The sequence below is a fragment of the Gymnogyps californianus genome, chromosome 1 (assembly GCF_018139145.2).
Source record: "Gymnogyps californianus isolate 813 chromosome 1, ASM1813914v2, whole genome shotgun sequence".
Taxonomy (NCBI): domain Eukaryota; kingdom Metazoa; phylum Chordata; class Aves; order Accipitriformes; family Cathartidae; genus Gymnogyps; species Gymnogyps californianus.
Window position 1 is genome coordinate 165,685,678 of NC_059471.1, and position 13,339 is coordinate 165,699,016.

Sequence of the window (13,339 nt, forward strand, 5' to 3'; positions counted from 1 at the left end):
ATTGGTATTTACTGTTTACTCCCAGCAGGTTGTAAGCAGTATTGTACAGTAGATATGCATAAATAGAATCATAAATAAAAAAGCTAACAAGGTGCTCAGAAAGGCAGCTCAATGACTTTGCCACTGTGCATAAGAACTCAGTTTATGATGCTTGCTTACTCTAGTTCCAGGGAAAAAGAAAATTAAATATATAACAACAGAAACTGCAGTTCCCATGCATCTCTTCTGCCCTTAAGTAAATATCCTGGGAATGGAGAGCAGAAGTGATGGTCTGTGGAAGTCAGCAGTGTCTCTTCACAGACCTTGAGAGCTCCTCAGCATTTGTAGGAACAACTGTTCATTAAAGCCAAAATAACCCAAACAACGCTACTCCCGAAGACAGTATTTTTATTAATCTACCATGAAACTCACTTCTGTTAAGGGTAAAGGTGTTGAGCACCACAGATGTTTAACCCACTGAAAGCCTTCAGGAGTTGAGAACATGAACAGTGCATAGCTTTCTGGCACTTTGAGATATTTAAAGGCAAATGCAGTCCCTCATTACCTCTTTGGGAAACTACTCCTCACCTCCAGAAGGTAATACAGGAGAGCCAGTAAGAAGGTCTCCATAAATAAAACAAAAAAGGCCACTGCAGACTAAGACTGCCCACAAAAATTAACCTGTAGAACTGAGACAAGTATTTAGCAAGTCAGTTTTACATGTAAAGGCCACTCCTGCAGAGCAGTAAGGCTCTGCCAGGGCAGGTCAGTACTTGCAGCTCTGTGTTGCTGGAGCTGGAGCTGCTTTGGGGCTCCATCCCAGGGGAAAGAGCCCTCCAAGCAACTCAGGATCTTCTCTCCATGCAGCAAGAGCTTTCTAGGAAAGACTGGGCTCACTTATAGTCAGATTTGAACATGAACTAAGCAAGGTTATCTGCCCAGGGTTTTAAAAGTAGCATTGCTCACTGAAGAGATCTGTCATGAATTTGAGAGGTTAAGGCACAAGGAGAGCAAGTGATCAAGGCCATGATTTTCCGTGTCCAAGGGGACAAAGAAGGTTCTGCTTCCAAGCAAGCTGAAGCCGCTTTAAGGCATATGGGGGGCACAGTGAACACTGATAACAGCAGCTCTGAAATCTACACATGACTAGAGATTTCTTTCTAATACATGCAGGTGACCCAAATTTGGGTTCTGTGACACTGGTGAACTAAAAAACCCCATATTTTTGTTTGAGGTATTAGAAATTTTACAGCTTGTGCACAGCTCTATTGCTTGCCATGGGCCTCGATGCAGATGTGCCAGAACCACCAGAATCGCTCAGGCTCTGCCCTGGGTAGACATTTCTTGGGCAGGCTTCACTCCCTTGAAAAGGAGCAGCAGCAAAAGCAGCAGCCCTAGCTCCCCTTTCCTCTCTCCCACCTTCCCCGCAGCAGGTCAGGCTAGCAGCAAACAGGGATATTCTCTGTTCCACAGTGCTACACAGCAAGCAAGCTCACTTCTAAATATATCCAAATAGAAGTTTCTAAACCGCAAAATAAATACAGTTCTTACTGTTAGGCAGCAAAATGTGGGTTATACCTAATATTTCACGGTAAATGTAGTGTTATTTAACTTTTTTTCCTTGTCCTCAGTGTAGCAGATACAAGAGGCCCATTTGAACAAAATTAAGACTTCCACAGAAAGTAACAAATGTTTACTTTCTGGGTTTTTTACTCCCTGTCATAACGAAATAGTGATCATCTTGCCTGCTCTTCATAAGAGGACCTTTTGATACACCAGGCATTCCTTTGTTACACGCCATTGCTGATTTTCCCTTAGGGAGAGGCTTCTTGGCTGCTGGGGCCAAGCTTTCATTTGCTTGCAAGTTTTTGGTTGAAGGTTGACCTTTTGTGGAAGGCTGTGCTGGCTTTTTGGTCACTGCTGCTTTGGCTGAAGTTTGAGGAAGCCGTACAACAGATAAGGGAGTGCGTTCAGGAGGTTTGGATGAAGTGGGTCCAACATGAGAGGGTTTGCTGACATTTGGCTGCTTATTGACAGCTGATGATATGTTTTTGCTCGTAGATACCAGCGTAGGTGGTGACTTTGATGCTTTGCTAACTGCAAGGGAAGGCGCAGAAGCTGAGTGTTTTAGGACTGAAGCACTTCTCAGGTTCCTTGCCAAGTCAGAAGCTGTTTGTGGAGCTTTCTGAGGATGCTGAGACCCAGTTCCTGAGGTCTGAATAGCATTTTCAGAACAAGTTTTTGCAAGAAGCTGCTGAGGATGTGCAAACTTGGCAACAGCACGCTGATTTGTAACAGGCAGCTGAGCAGCCCTCGGAGCAACTGAATTTGCTTTGGTTTTAGTGACAGGTACAGGCTGGCATTTAGCAGGGACACGCTTCTGTTTTGAAGCCATCGTTTCAGCTGTCCCAGGCAAGTGAGATGGCTGTTTTTTAGAGGACGAGAGGGCAGGATGCAGCACTGGTGCCGGGGAGCCCTGAGGCAGGGCAAATTTCACCTTGGGAGTATCAGGGGACCGAATACGTTTGCGCAATGTTTCGGAGTGAACAAGAGCCACTCTCATTCCTGCGGATGAAGAGCTTTTGCTTACAGGCTGGGAAGGAGCAGAAGCTGGTGAGTTGTGTGCAGGAGACTCCAGTTTCTTTGAGGTGCCAGCTAATGGTTTGAAAGGAGACTGCATGCCTGTCGCTGAAGACCCTTGTAATTTGGACCTGACTGTCAATGACTTGGCTGTGGAGGATGGGGGCACTGGCACTTTTGGTGATGCCAGGGCAGGGGACTGAGGACGTTTAGATAAAGCCTTCTTGGCACTGGCCCCGAGAGCTGAAACAGGAGTAGGGAGTTTTGATGGCTGCTTTTGAAACATATTGACAGCTGACATCGGATTCATAACAGGAGGCTCCTGAATTCTAGCTGACAAGTTGGGGACACTGTCACTGGTGACGCCTTTCTGAAACGCCAGGATTTTTTGCTCCAGAGTTGCAAACTGAAGCACTCGGCATGGATCATATTTAAGTAGAAAACCTTGAAGAGTGTCCCAGCCTCCACCAACACGTACCATCACATGCTTGCCATGTAGCATCTGAGAATGGAAGAAGAGGGGGTGGGAGCAGGAGAAGAACAAGAGAAATTTCTATCTTGTTTTATGCAGCACTATGTCATCATCTTAGATTAACATCTGTTGAAATTGACTAAAATTAGGACCTCCTTTCTTACAGAGAAACATTTTTTAAAAAGAGAAATTATGTGATAAATAAGGTTTATGCTTCCCAATTCTTTTATTAGATAGTTTCTCCTGCAGAGACAGTCATTATGTGTCAGGAAATAATGAAAGCATATATACAGAAGACATTTTAACCATTCTGTCAGCATCTTTATTTAGTATACAGAATTTTGGATACAGGTTTTGTTCAAATTATGGATGTCCTCGTAACACAAACTCTTATGCCTGCTGAAGAGAGTGCTCAATTATCCTGCAAATTATAAACCCCAAGTGTCCAGATTTTGAACAAGCAATGTTCTCAGGATATTCTATAGCATTATCCTTATTTGTATTGCAAGTTGGTACTGAAATTTTAGAAACACCACAGAAAAGCATTAACTTTCTTAGTGTGGTTGTAAAATCAACGGTTGTAAGATCTAAGTAGCTACACCTACTTTGAATAGGGGATTGGATGACATGGTGTCCCAACCTAAATCATTCTGTAATTCTAAAACAATACCATAAAAATGAGGTATTCCACTAAAAAGCATTTCTCTCCCCATTACGAATATAAATTGGAATTCTGAGAAACTACTTACTCGTATGAAGAGTATTTTATCTCCCAGTCTATAACGTCCCTCCGATAAGTATTCAATTGAAAATCGATGGGAACAACTGCAGGGAGGATCTTCTGCTATATGTTTAACCTAGTTATTAAAATTGAAAGCATTGGTTAGTATTTTGACAGAAGCATGTGTTTAACAGTTTATTGAGATATTTAATACAAGAAAAGATACTGATGTCTTCATCCTATAATCTAAGAAAACACTAAAATTCTATTCCCTCACAAGAAAATCTCAGCTACATAGACCTTCAAAATGTAGAATAAAAGATTAAAAGAATGAACAAACTGTATGTACAGACAATATTTCGAGTTGTTCCAATCCAATTTTCATGATTTCTTCAATTTTCCGTTATTTCTACTTTTGTTTTTAAGATTTGTCCATAACACTATGTATAGTAGCATCAATTCCAACCACAACCATGTAAAGACACTGTTACGGTGTCTAGAAATTGAAACAAGTGCCTGGGTCTCTCCTGTGACCAAATCCATTGCTACACCTGACTCAGGGCTACTTCAGCGTTCTCCCTACCTTTTTGTAAGGCTTTTATAAGTTAATCTTCTATGTGACACCCAAGAAGGAAACCACTGAAAAAAGGAGAAAGGTAGTTCCCAAATAAGTCCAGGGTTAGAGAAGATGTGCCTCTTACAGCCACTTAGAAACTTAACAACTTGGAAGGTCAAGACTATTGCCAAGCAAGAAAAATAGTGAGAGTTTTCAGAGAGAGCAAGGATGTGGTGGCTGACATTCCCAAAGAAGCAGAAGTTTTACATTACACCACAGAGGACCTTTAATATAAATGAATTTTAAAGTCTCAATGTGCATTTTTAAGCAAAATAGGAAAGTTGTTCATCATTCCTTTTGGACCAATTCACAAGATGTACAAATTATTTCCTTTTCTGCATACATATTCATTTCCAGTTGGTACAGCTACAGAGGTTTTATTTAAAGTCTTTTTCAAAAGAGTTGCATCAAAGCTTACTTTAACTTTTGATGAAGTTTTATGAAAACACCAAATTGAAGAGAAGCATACGTTACCAGAAAAATTGAATGAGAATATTTCTTATACTCAAAGAAGCAATGAAGGGGCGGGGGAGGCAGGGCAGAATCAAGGCAAGTTATATGCACTGAAGCATTAACGCCAAAACATATAGGACAGCATTTTGCTTACATTTTCAAAGAAAATGGTTGTTCAAAAAAGGTGCATACCCTTCTGTTTTCTCTTTAAGGATGCTCACAAATATTAGATGAAAAACAGCCTATGCTTACTGAGCCAGATCATACAAGTACTAAACTTAAGAGTTTGGTTTAAAGCCCATATCACAATAAATAAGTAGTACTTACTGCCTCATGTAGCTCCCCATGGTGACAACATGACTTTGCTGTGCTAATAGGTGATGGTGGTCCAGAGGTCATCAGCAGTGTTTCTTCTAGCTCAATTTCCTTCTCTAGTTTTACTAGTACAGGAGGCTCAACTCCATACCTCAAATACAAAAGTAGAGAGTTTAATTGCTAATTTACTAAAGAAAACAAAAAGAAACTGATGATAACAAACATGGAAAATTCTGAGTGGCTTGACTGACAGGGAACAGCACTACATCAGTCAGAGGAATAACTGCCTTGATAATCCAAAGAGAAGGAATAGCTCTGAGTTTCTAGAAGGCCTCCCTAAGGTGGTCTTGGAGCTACCAGAGAAGGCAGTAAAAATACTGTCAAAACTACACAATTTCAGTCACATCCAATTTAGATAAACTATCTTAAAGCTTCCAGCTCTGCACTAGGAATAAATTAAAAGTCTAAATTTGGAGAATGATAAAGAGATACCTGCCAAAAAGCTTAAAAAATAAAGACCTTAAAACCGTATTTAATGTTCAGTGAGTTCTTCCAAGATGTACACATATCTATAAGCTGAATGTAGCATTTAAACATACAGCTACAAAAAGCAGTGTGGATAAGCACCTCTCCATGAAAACAGTCTGACAAATATTTGAAAAAATACTCATATTGTACGATGGTCCTAGAAAAGCTACTTGTTGCTTTCTGCGTGGAATTAACATCTACTGCATTGCACTTAATGACCACAGATTGTCTTAACTTTGTCTTAGCTTTTACTTAATAGAACGTGTTCTTCAATTTCTTGTTAGGAGCATGCATGGATCACATACCTGGATACGATGCGCCCAATTTCCAATAGACAAAGATACACTTGTCGTGGATCCTTGTGCAAAACTAAAAGGGAAGAGAATAAAAGGGAATTACAGCTCATATTTACTGTGGGGAGGCCTGTGCAATTACGTACAGAGAAGGGAAGATAAGGAATAGATGACTATAACTTTGACATCATTCTACCCAGAGGCAAGCTACATTATCATGGATAAAGCACTATATGCTTTCCAACTCTAATTTTCTATTCCATAAAGTGTTTAAACTCATCCTGGCACTCCTGAAGTCAAACTCTTCTTTACCTCCCAAGAGAAATGCGCTTTATTTGGTTTTATGCTGTTCCTTCTCGATATGAACTGGAAAGAAAGAAATCAGAGAACTTTCCCTTCCCTATCCCCAAATACATTATATCGCAGTCTTAAAGATGAAAAGCATTCAACAACTGCAAACAGGAAAATATACTCCATCTGTTCATGCTCGTGCATACAGACACAGATAGGCACACACACTGTATAGGTGAACAACCATACGAGCATACGCTGCAAGGGACCTAGCTGACAAGTGGATGGCTATGCAGCCAGTCAGCCTAAGTGGTTTGAACACTTGGCTGTGAAAGAATAATCTGGGTGACTGTTACCATTTCAGTAAGCAACAGATCTTTTTTCTTATCACTTTAAAAGTTCCGGGTGCCAGCAGGGTCCATCCATATGGCAGATTCACCCAGTTCCACTAGAAGATACCACTTTGCCAGTGGCAGCTCCCCTACCCCATGCTATACTCTCATTTCACCCCTCCCTATCAGCCCCCACCTCCTGCCCCATCCACCCAGAGGTTTTCTTCAGAATTTGGTATCTTTGTGAGGCTGTATCTGAAAAGGATGGTCAAAACCCCTGACCATAGGAGGTGAGAATGACATTGGTTTAAGAGACAAACACTCAGATTCAAACATCAGATACTGGCTGTGATCACGGAAAAGAAGCAACACTATTTCAGATGTTAGTAGCACAAAGTTTTGCACTAGGCTTTGCTTCTCCAAGACTGTGCTCACATTAACCCAGCTAGTGCCCAATGCAGAGGCTGCTTTGCACCCCTCAATTCAGAGCAGCTCTAGCAGCTGCACGCACTCGACCGTGTAGGCACACTAAATGACAATCAGGAGAGCTGAAGAATGAGATGGAAGAGTGGAGTGATAGCCAAACGGTGCGAAGATGGCTATGGCAGGTCTTCTGGGTTTTCTTGACAACTTTGAAATGAAAACATTCAATTATTTCTACTGCTGCACTGAAGAATGGAAGAAGCAGAAGGAAAACAATGTCCGTTTTGGTTTCTTGAAACTTCCATCTTTAGGTGTGCAAGAAAAAGGAAAAAGAAACAAGGCCATGAACAGAGAAAGAATATAGTTTAAAATCTCACGCACAAGTAAGTACTTCCTCCTCTGTCCCCATACAAGCCTCAAAATTGAGATGCTTTCAACATGTTCTAAGAACAGGTGTATGAATGCTTTAGAAAACAAACCATCCCTGTGCTTTCTTAGCCAACTAGGAATACTGCCTAATAACTCAGAAACCAAAGGCTGGGAGAAAGGTCATTCAACTCTCCTCAACTCTCGCACATGGCACCATTCTTTCCCCCGCCACCATCAAGTATAAGAAATGGGAAAAGTTGCCGACACAATTTTCGTATGGTGTAACATTTATATGAACAAGTCTGACTTTCTTCACGCTGTGCAGTAACAATATTCAGTAGAAATTGGAAATTCACACTGAAGAGAAACCTAATGAGCCAGCTCTATATTTACAGATGAATTCTAATATCTTTCTGATGTTTAATTTGATATTTAAAATGACTTTGCTTTAAATAAGACTGAAGTGTTTCCTAAAGTATAAGCAGAGTATGAAGTCAGATGTTCTTGTTTACATCATCTACTCCAGTTTTTAAGTCTACTTTTTAAAAGATCTGATTATGAAAGGTAAATCTAGAATAGAAAGTTGACAAAGCCATAATCTAAAAGGTACTAGAGGTCACAAACTCTTTTTTTTTTTCTTCGTGTTTTTGTCAGCTGTAACAGAAGTGGTATAATTTGCCTGACTCCAAAAAAGAAAAATCCAAATATACCCCTAGCAGAGATCAAGACATTTGTTTTGGCTTGATGTCAAAGGGCATCCCATGATGGTTACTCTCCCTTTCTGCTGTCTCAGGAGCCACTTAATTTATTTCCTTCACAGCCATCCACGCTTTTCAGGAGGTGTTGCTATATGTATCTGATGGGAAAAAGACAATTGTCAAATTGTCTTTCCCCTATTTCATTCATAAAGAATGGCTTGTAAGTTTGATAGAGAACATCAGTGGAAAGAATGTTTCATCAAGGAGGCTCCAAGTCTGCTCATTTCGACTGCCAAAAAGGCTCACAGAAGATATTTATGCCACAAAGCAAGCTTGTGTCAAGAGTTACAATCAGACTTCAAAACACTTCTTGGCTATGAGCGAAAACCACAGCATTAGGAAATCCTGTCTGCTTATCTCAGGGAAGCTAAACAGGTTCTAGTTACCCATCCACTCACAGGAACTAAGATGTTTAAGCAATGCAATTCATACAAGTTGAACTGAAAAAAAATATTAAAACTAATTTTCTTATAGCTCAGTTCTACTCATCTGTATTTCATGGCACTGAAAAAAGGTACACTCACTAATTAAATCAGAATGAGACAGACGCAAATGAGGATTTTTTTCTCAACTGTTTTAAAAGATGACTTATCCAGTAGAGAAGGCATGGGCAGTCCAACTAGCAGGGAGGAAAGCTTGAAAGAAAAGCAGTTAATGAAAACAGTGCCTCTCAGTTAAATAGCATTACATGTCACAAAGGCTTCAAGAAAATCTAGTAAATATTGTAACAAATTTATTTGATTACTGAAAACAAAGCTACTTCGCAATTTTTTGCTATTCTGCTGACAGGCAGATATTTTGCCTTTTTTTAAAAAAAGCAAAACAAAACCAAACCAAAAAAAACAGTATTTGGCTTGCCACAGAAAGGTTTGTATTAATTAATTTTTACTGACATAATAGCTGGTAGAAGAGCATTTCATTATTTACCATGTGATCAAAGCACAGTTCCTCTTAATTAGCAGTCAAAAAAATTTTATTCCATCTGGAAGTATCAGTCTAGAAGCTGTTTGTTATAAAGAGACAGACTGCGCACTGGGGCAGGCATACACACAGTTGGCAATATTTATTTCTACAACTATATTATTAAATGGGAAAATGCAAATGGTTTAGAGTCATGTCAAGTAGGTCCTGAAGTAAATGTTAATTACCAACAGACTGTTGCCACTTCAGGCACAACGCCCTGATGTAGTTACCAAATTTAGCAGTCATGAATGCATAATTCTTAGGGCTTTCTGCAAAAAGAACGAGCTCTAATACCAAATAAAGGATCTTATTGTGAGTTGACTCCATGGCCCTGTGGTCTTCCCGCACAGAGAAAGCAAAACCACACTTTTCTCCTCTGTTTCTCAGTGGGCCTTTTTACTGAAGGAAAACACGTGAGTTTGCTGCACAGCTGTCACTCCCCCCTACATCCCACATGGCAACTTTTAGAAGTTTGGAAAAGCATCATGCAAGTTAGAGCAGTCACTGAACTGATTTTTCAAGGCTTTTACTTGAACACTGCCTTAAAAATAAATAAAAGCATTAACAGCTTGCACGAGACAGGCACAGTCGTGACAAAGGCTTTAAAAGACTATACACAAGAGATCTCCCTGACCAGGTAGTTATCCACATACAGGTCAAAGCAAATCTTACAAAAAGATAGATTTACCTAAACCTTCAGATTCAAAGAGATAAGTCTCATCAACTCCAATGGCCCTACACCAGTTAAGAAAGTTGGCTGTATTATCTCTGGCAAAGAAAGATCCTGATGGAGCATCCTTCTTACATGGAACTTGTCTCATAGGAAAATTCTGGCAAGGGAAGAAAACAAAAAGTACATTGTGCACATCAACACTGCCAACAGATTTCAAAGCATATTTGCAAAGGAAAATAAACCATAAATTCAGAGTACAGAAACAGTGGTCAGTAACTACTTTGTGTTCAACCCACCATGTATTCTATTAAAAAAAGCTACGCTAATGTAGATGGCAGTCCGTCTTTGTGAACAGTCACTGAGTGAATGATCCTCAGCTCTGCAGCCTCTCCCAAAGCTGCCCATACAGTTGCTTCCCCATTTCCCCATATGCTAGGGTGAAAGTCTTAGTGGTGGTTTCACAGGTCTACGTAGTTATTCCCCACTCCCAAGCTCTGTTCATCAAGTAGAACAAGCACAGAGAGAGAACCCCAAATCAACTGAACTGTACTTGGCTGCCAGATTTCAACATTTTAGAGTCCATTGTAGAAAGCAGCGGGAATCAAAAGGGAGCAAAGGGCAGGTTCCTTTAAAACAATTCAGTACTTATTTGTTTTTAAACTGATATCTTCAAAACTAAACAAACAGTTCAAAGGTACACAAGTTGGGCATCTTGTCCTCCTTAAAAATACTCCTAAGGATTTGCAGCATTCATATAGCTCTTGTATAAATACCATTTGGCATCCTAAGACTGCTGTCTTGTCCCCCCGCAATTAATAATAATTCTAATATTATTAGTTATATTACTTACTGGTAATATCCATTATGTAAAACTACTGTTTTACCAGATCAAACAGTAAAAGGTAAACATAAAAAAATGGTCTGGATATGGTGAAACAGTTCCTCCTGCCCCCAAGGGAAACACTACCAATGAGGGCACATTAGCTGGTGATCTACTATTTGACAAATCCAAGCATTGCTGTAGCTATACTGGGTACCTGTACATTGAACATATGCTGCCTGCACCAGCGTTACATGGTTTTATATTCCAGAGAGACACATCAACTATTTTTCATTGTACAAACACAGACTGCAAGTTGCTTGAGATTCCCGTTTCAACTCAGCCTTGGTTCCTAACAAAAACACCGAAGCCCATCTCCAGGTACATCTCTATACGGATATTTTCATGGCTAACCTATACACTAGAGTTTAGCCACCAATTTCTGGAATAAAACATTCCACCAAGTGCCAATGGATATCTTGTTACCAACCCACACTGATGTTATCAAGGGAACAAACTCCAGACTTGGATTGGGTCTTCCTCTGGCAAGACTTCTACTGAAATCAAACTAAAAAACTAGTAAGGACATTAGGATTTGATTAACAAAGTAAGTCATTTGTTGCATAAGGACAGTTTATCCATCTATAACACCACACTGTTGTTAGTCAGCCTCTGGATACACAGCACACAGAATGCCACTTTGGGAAGCCTCACTCACCTGCTTTCCTTTTACTACTACTTACAATTAAAGACTTTATATATGTATTAAAAATCACAATATGACTCACCCTCAAATTATTTGAGCTACAACATTTTTTAATTGTGTTTTGAAGAACACCAACCAATTGGCAGAGTAGTACCCCATTATCAAGTTCTTCTAGTAGTTGTTCTGCTTTGATTTCTATTCCTAAAAAAAGAATGTCAATATTAGAGTTACTCCACAGAAGGTAAAGAAATTTCATATGAACTTAGAGGCAACTCAAACAGCATTCCATCCATCATATAATTTACTACAGTGTTAAAGACTGAAAATTAGTAGAAATATATAAGTAAACTAAAATCAAATATCCAATTAATTAGATTTTAATTGGATTAACAAGATTCAGAAATATAAATTAGAACGATTAATCATCCTACCTCTAAGAGGTGGCAGCTAATAAAATCCAAAACCAAAGCATGCATTTTAATGCAATTCTCCTAGCCATTCAGGCTCAAATACTCCAGATCTTAATAGTACTATAGATACTAAGTGTCAGCATTGACTGGAATATTGGAAAGCACTTTGAAATTTATTAGGCAGTGATCTATTTTCAACCTCACCCAGCAAGCCAGACAGCCAGATTGACAGATCTTCTTGCATAGGCACCAAAGTTGCTTCATGCCGCACAGATATCCATTGGTCATACAGGCACACATCTGCCAAACCTGGCCCATGCCTGGGAGTCAGAGGACTTCGGGGACTTAAGGGAAGGTCATCTCCAAACCACACCTGCAGAAGATTTCAGTAAGCTGAAGACAGTGAGCTCTAATATTTGCAGTCAGATGACGAAAACTTGCAGTTCTGAATTATGCTAAAGTTCTATTATTCAAAGACTAAGTGTTCATTCCTCTTCAGACAGATACACCAAACAAACACAACAGTAATCATGAACGGTGCAGCTCTCATTACCAACTCCTGTGTCAAAAGTACTACTACATTCATTCTCTTGACTTCTTTGGCTTTAAAATTACACACTTTCCTGAATATTAAATAAAGAAAACATGCATTAAATTTGTGGGTTTTTTTTCCTCAGCACATTTTAAGTAACGAAATCTGCAGTTTATCATATAATTTACTACAGACTACTAATTTCTCTGACCAAACATTTCAGACGCATTTTGTGTTTAAATCATTAAAATGATGATGTTAAAAGAGGAAACATATTCCCATGCAAGAACATAACACACTTCTTGAACATGAATCCTTAGCATTTCTCTTAAGGATTGTGTATTTTTAAACTGAGAGGTACCTTTACATTTCAAGAAAAGGACCACACTGAAATTTCATGTACAAAATTCCCAGAGAGGAAGAGTCCTTCTGGTATTCTTAACTACTTTATTTCAGTTCATTAAGTGTATGTGTTTTTAAAATACATTTATTTATATTTAAGTGATTAACTAGAACATAGGCGTTTTAAAAACACCTCTTAATCAAGCAAGTTTTTAAGTAATCTCAGCCTTTGACTTTAAAACCTTCTTAGGTAATAGCACTTAGGAAGAGAAAGGATCACCTGTCTGATATAACACTGGGTTATCTATCTTGTCATATTGCTCCATTTGTAAAATGGGAAAACTATTACTTTTTTTAAAACTAGAGATAACTCTGGAGATTCTAGCAGATTTCATCTGCTTCAGGGTACATTTTTGCAATTAAAAAAAGTATTATACAGGATTCAAACATTACAAAAGGCATTTACCTGAACTGCATTCTGCATGGTGACCTGCATTTACATTAGTTTCTCCCCCTGGGCAAAGAGAAGAGAATTTTTAATAAAGTCCTTCCTGCTTTCATGAAAATCCCAAGAAAAACCCACCAGCGCTGTTTTGGAAAAACAAGAACGAGTCTAATTGGGAATGGAGGGGGAAAGACGGAAGTATCTTAGCTACTAAGGTTTTGATCCAGTATTCAGTCAACTTCAGTTCTCTGCCCCTAAATAAAGCAGCAGTTATTACAGCACAAAGTAGCAACTAACTTCGTATGCGTAAATAATACT

The 13,339-nt window shown here is 39.2% G+C and overlaps 1 protein-coding gene across 1 annotated transcript; it reads right to left on the bottom strand.

Annotated features, from left to right (window-relative positions):
* Window positions 1–1,493: 1,493 nt before the first annotated feature.
* Window positions 1,494–13,105, bottom strand: GAS2L3 (growth arrest specific 2 like 3). Its single transcript, XM_050905045.1, has 8 exons — window positions 13,043–13,105; window positions 11,907–12,075; window positions 11,375–11,493; window positions 9,782–9,923; window positions 5,970–6,033; window positions 5,149–5,287; window positions 3,781–3,888; window positions 1,494–3,061 (listed from the first exon to the last, which is right to left on the bottom strand). The coding sequence occupies exons 1-8, from the start codon at window positions 13,070–13,072 to the stop codon at window positions 1,673–1,675; spliced, it is 2,160 nt and encodes a 719-aa protein (XP_050761002.1). The 5' UTR covers window positions 13,073–13,105; the 3' UTR covers window positions 1,494–1,672.
* Window positions 13,106–13,339: the final 234 nt, after the last annotated feature.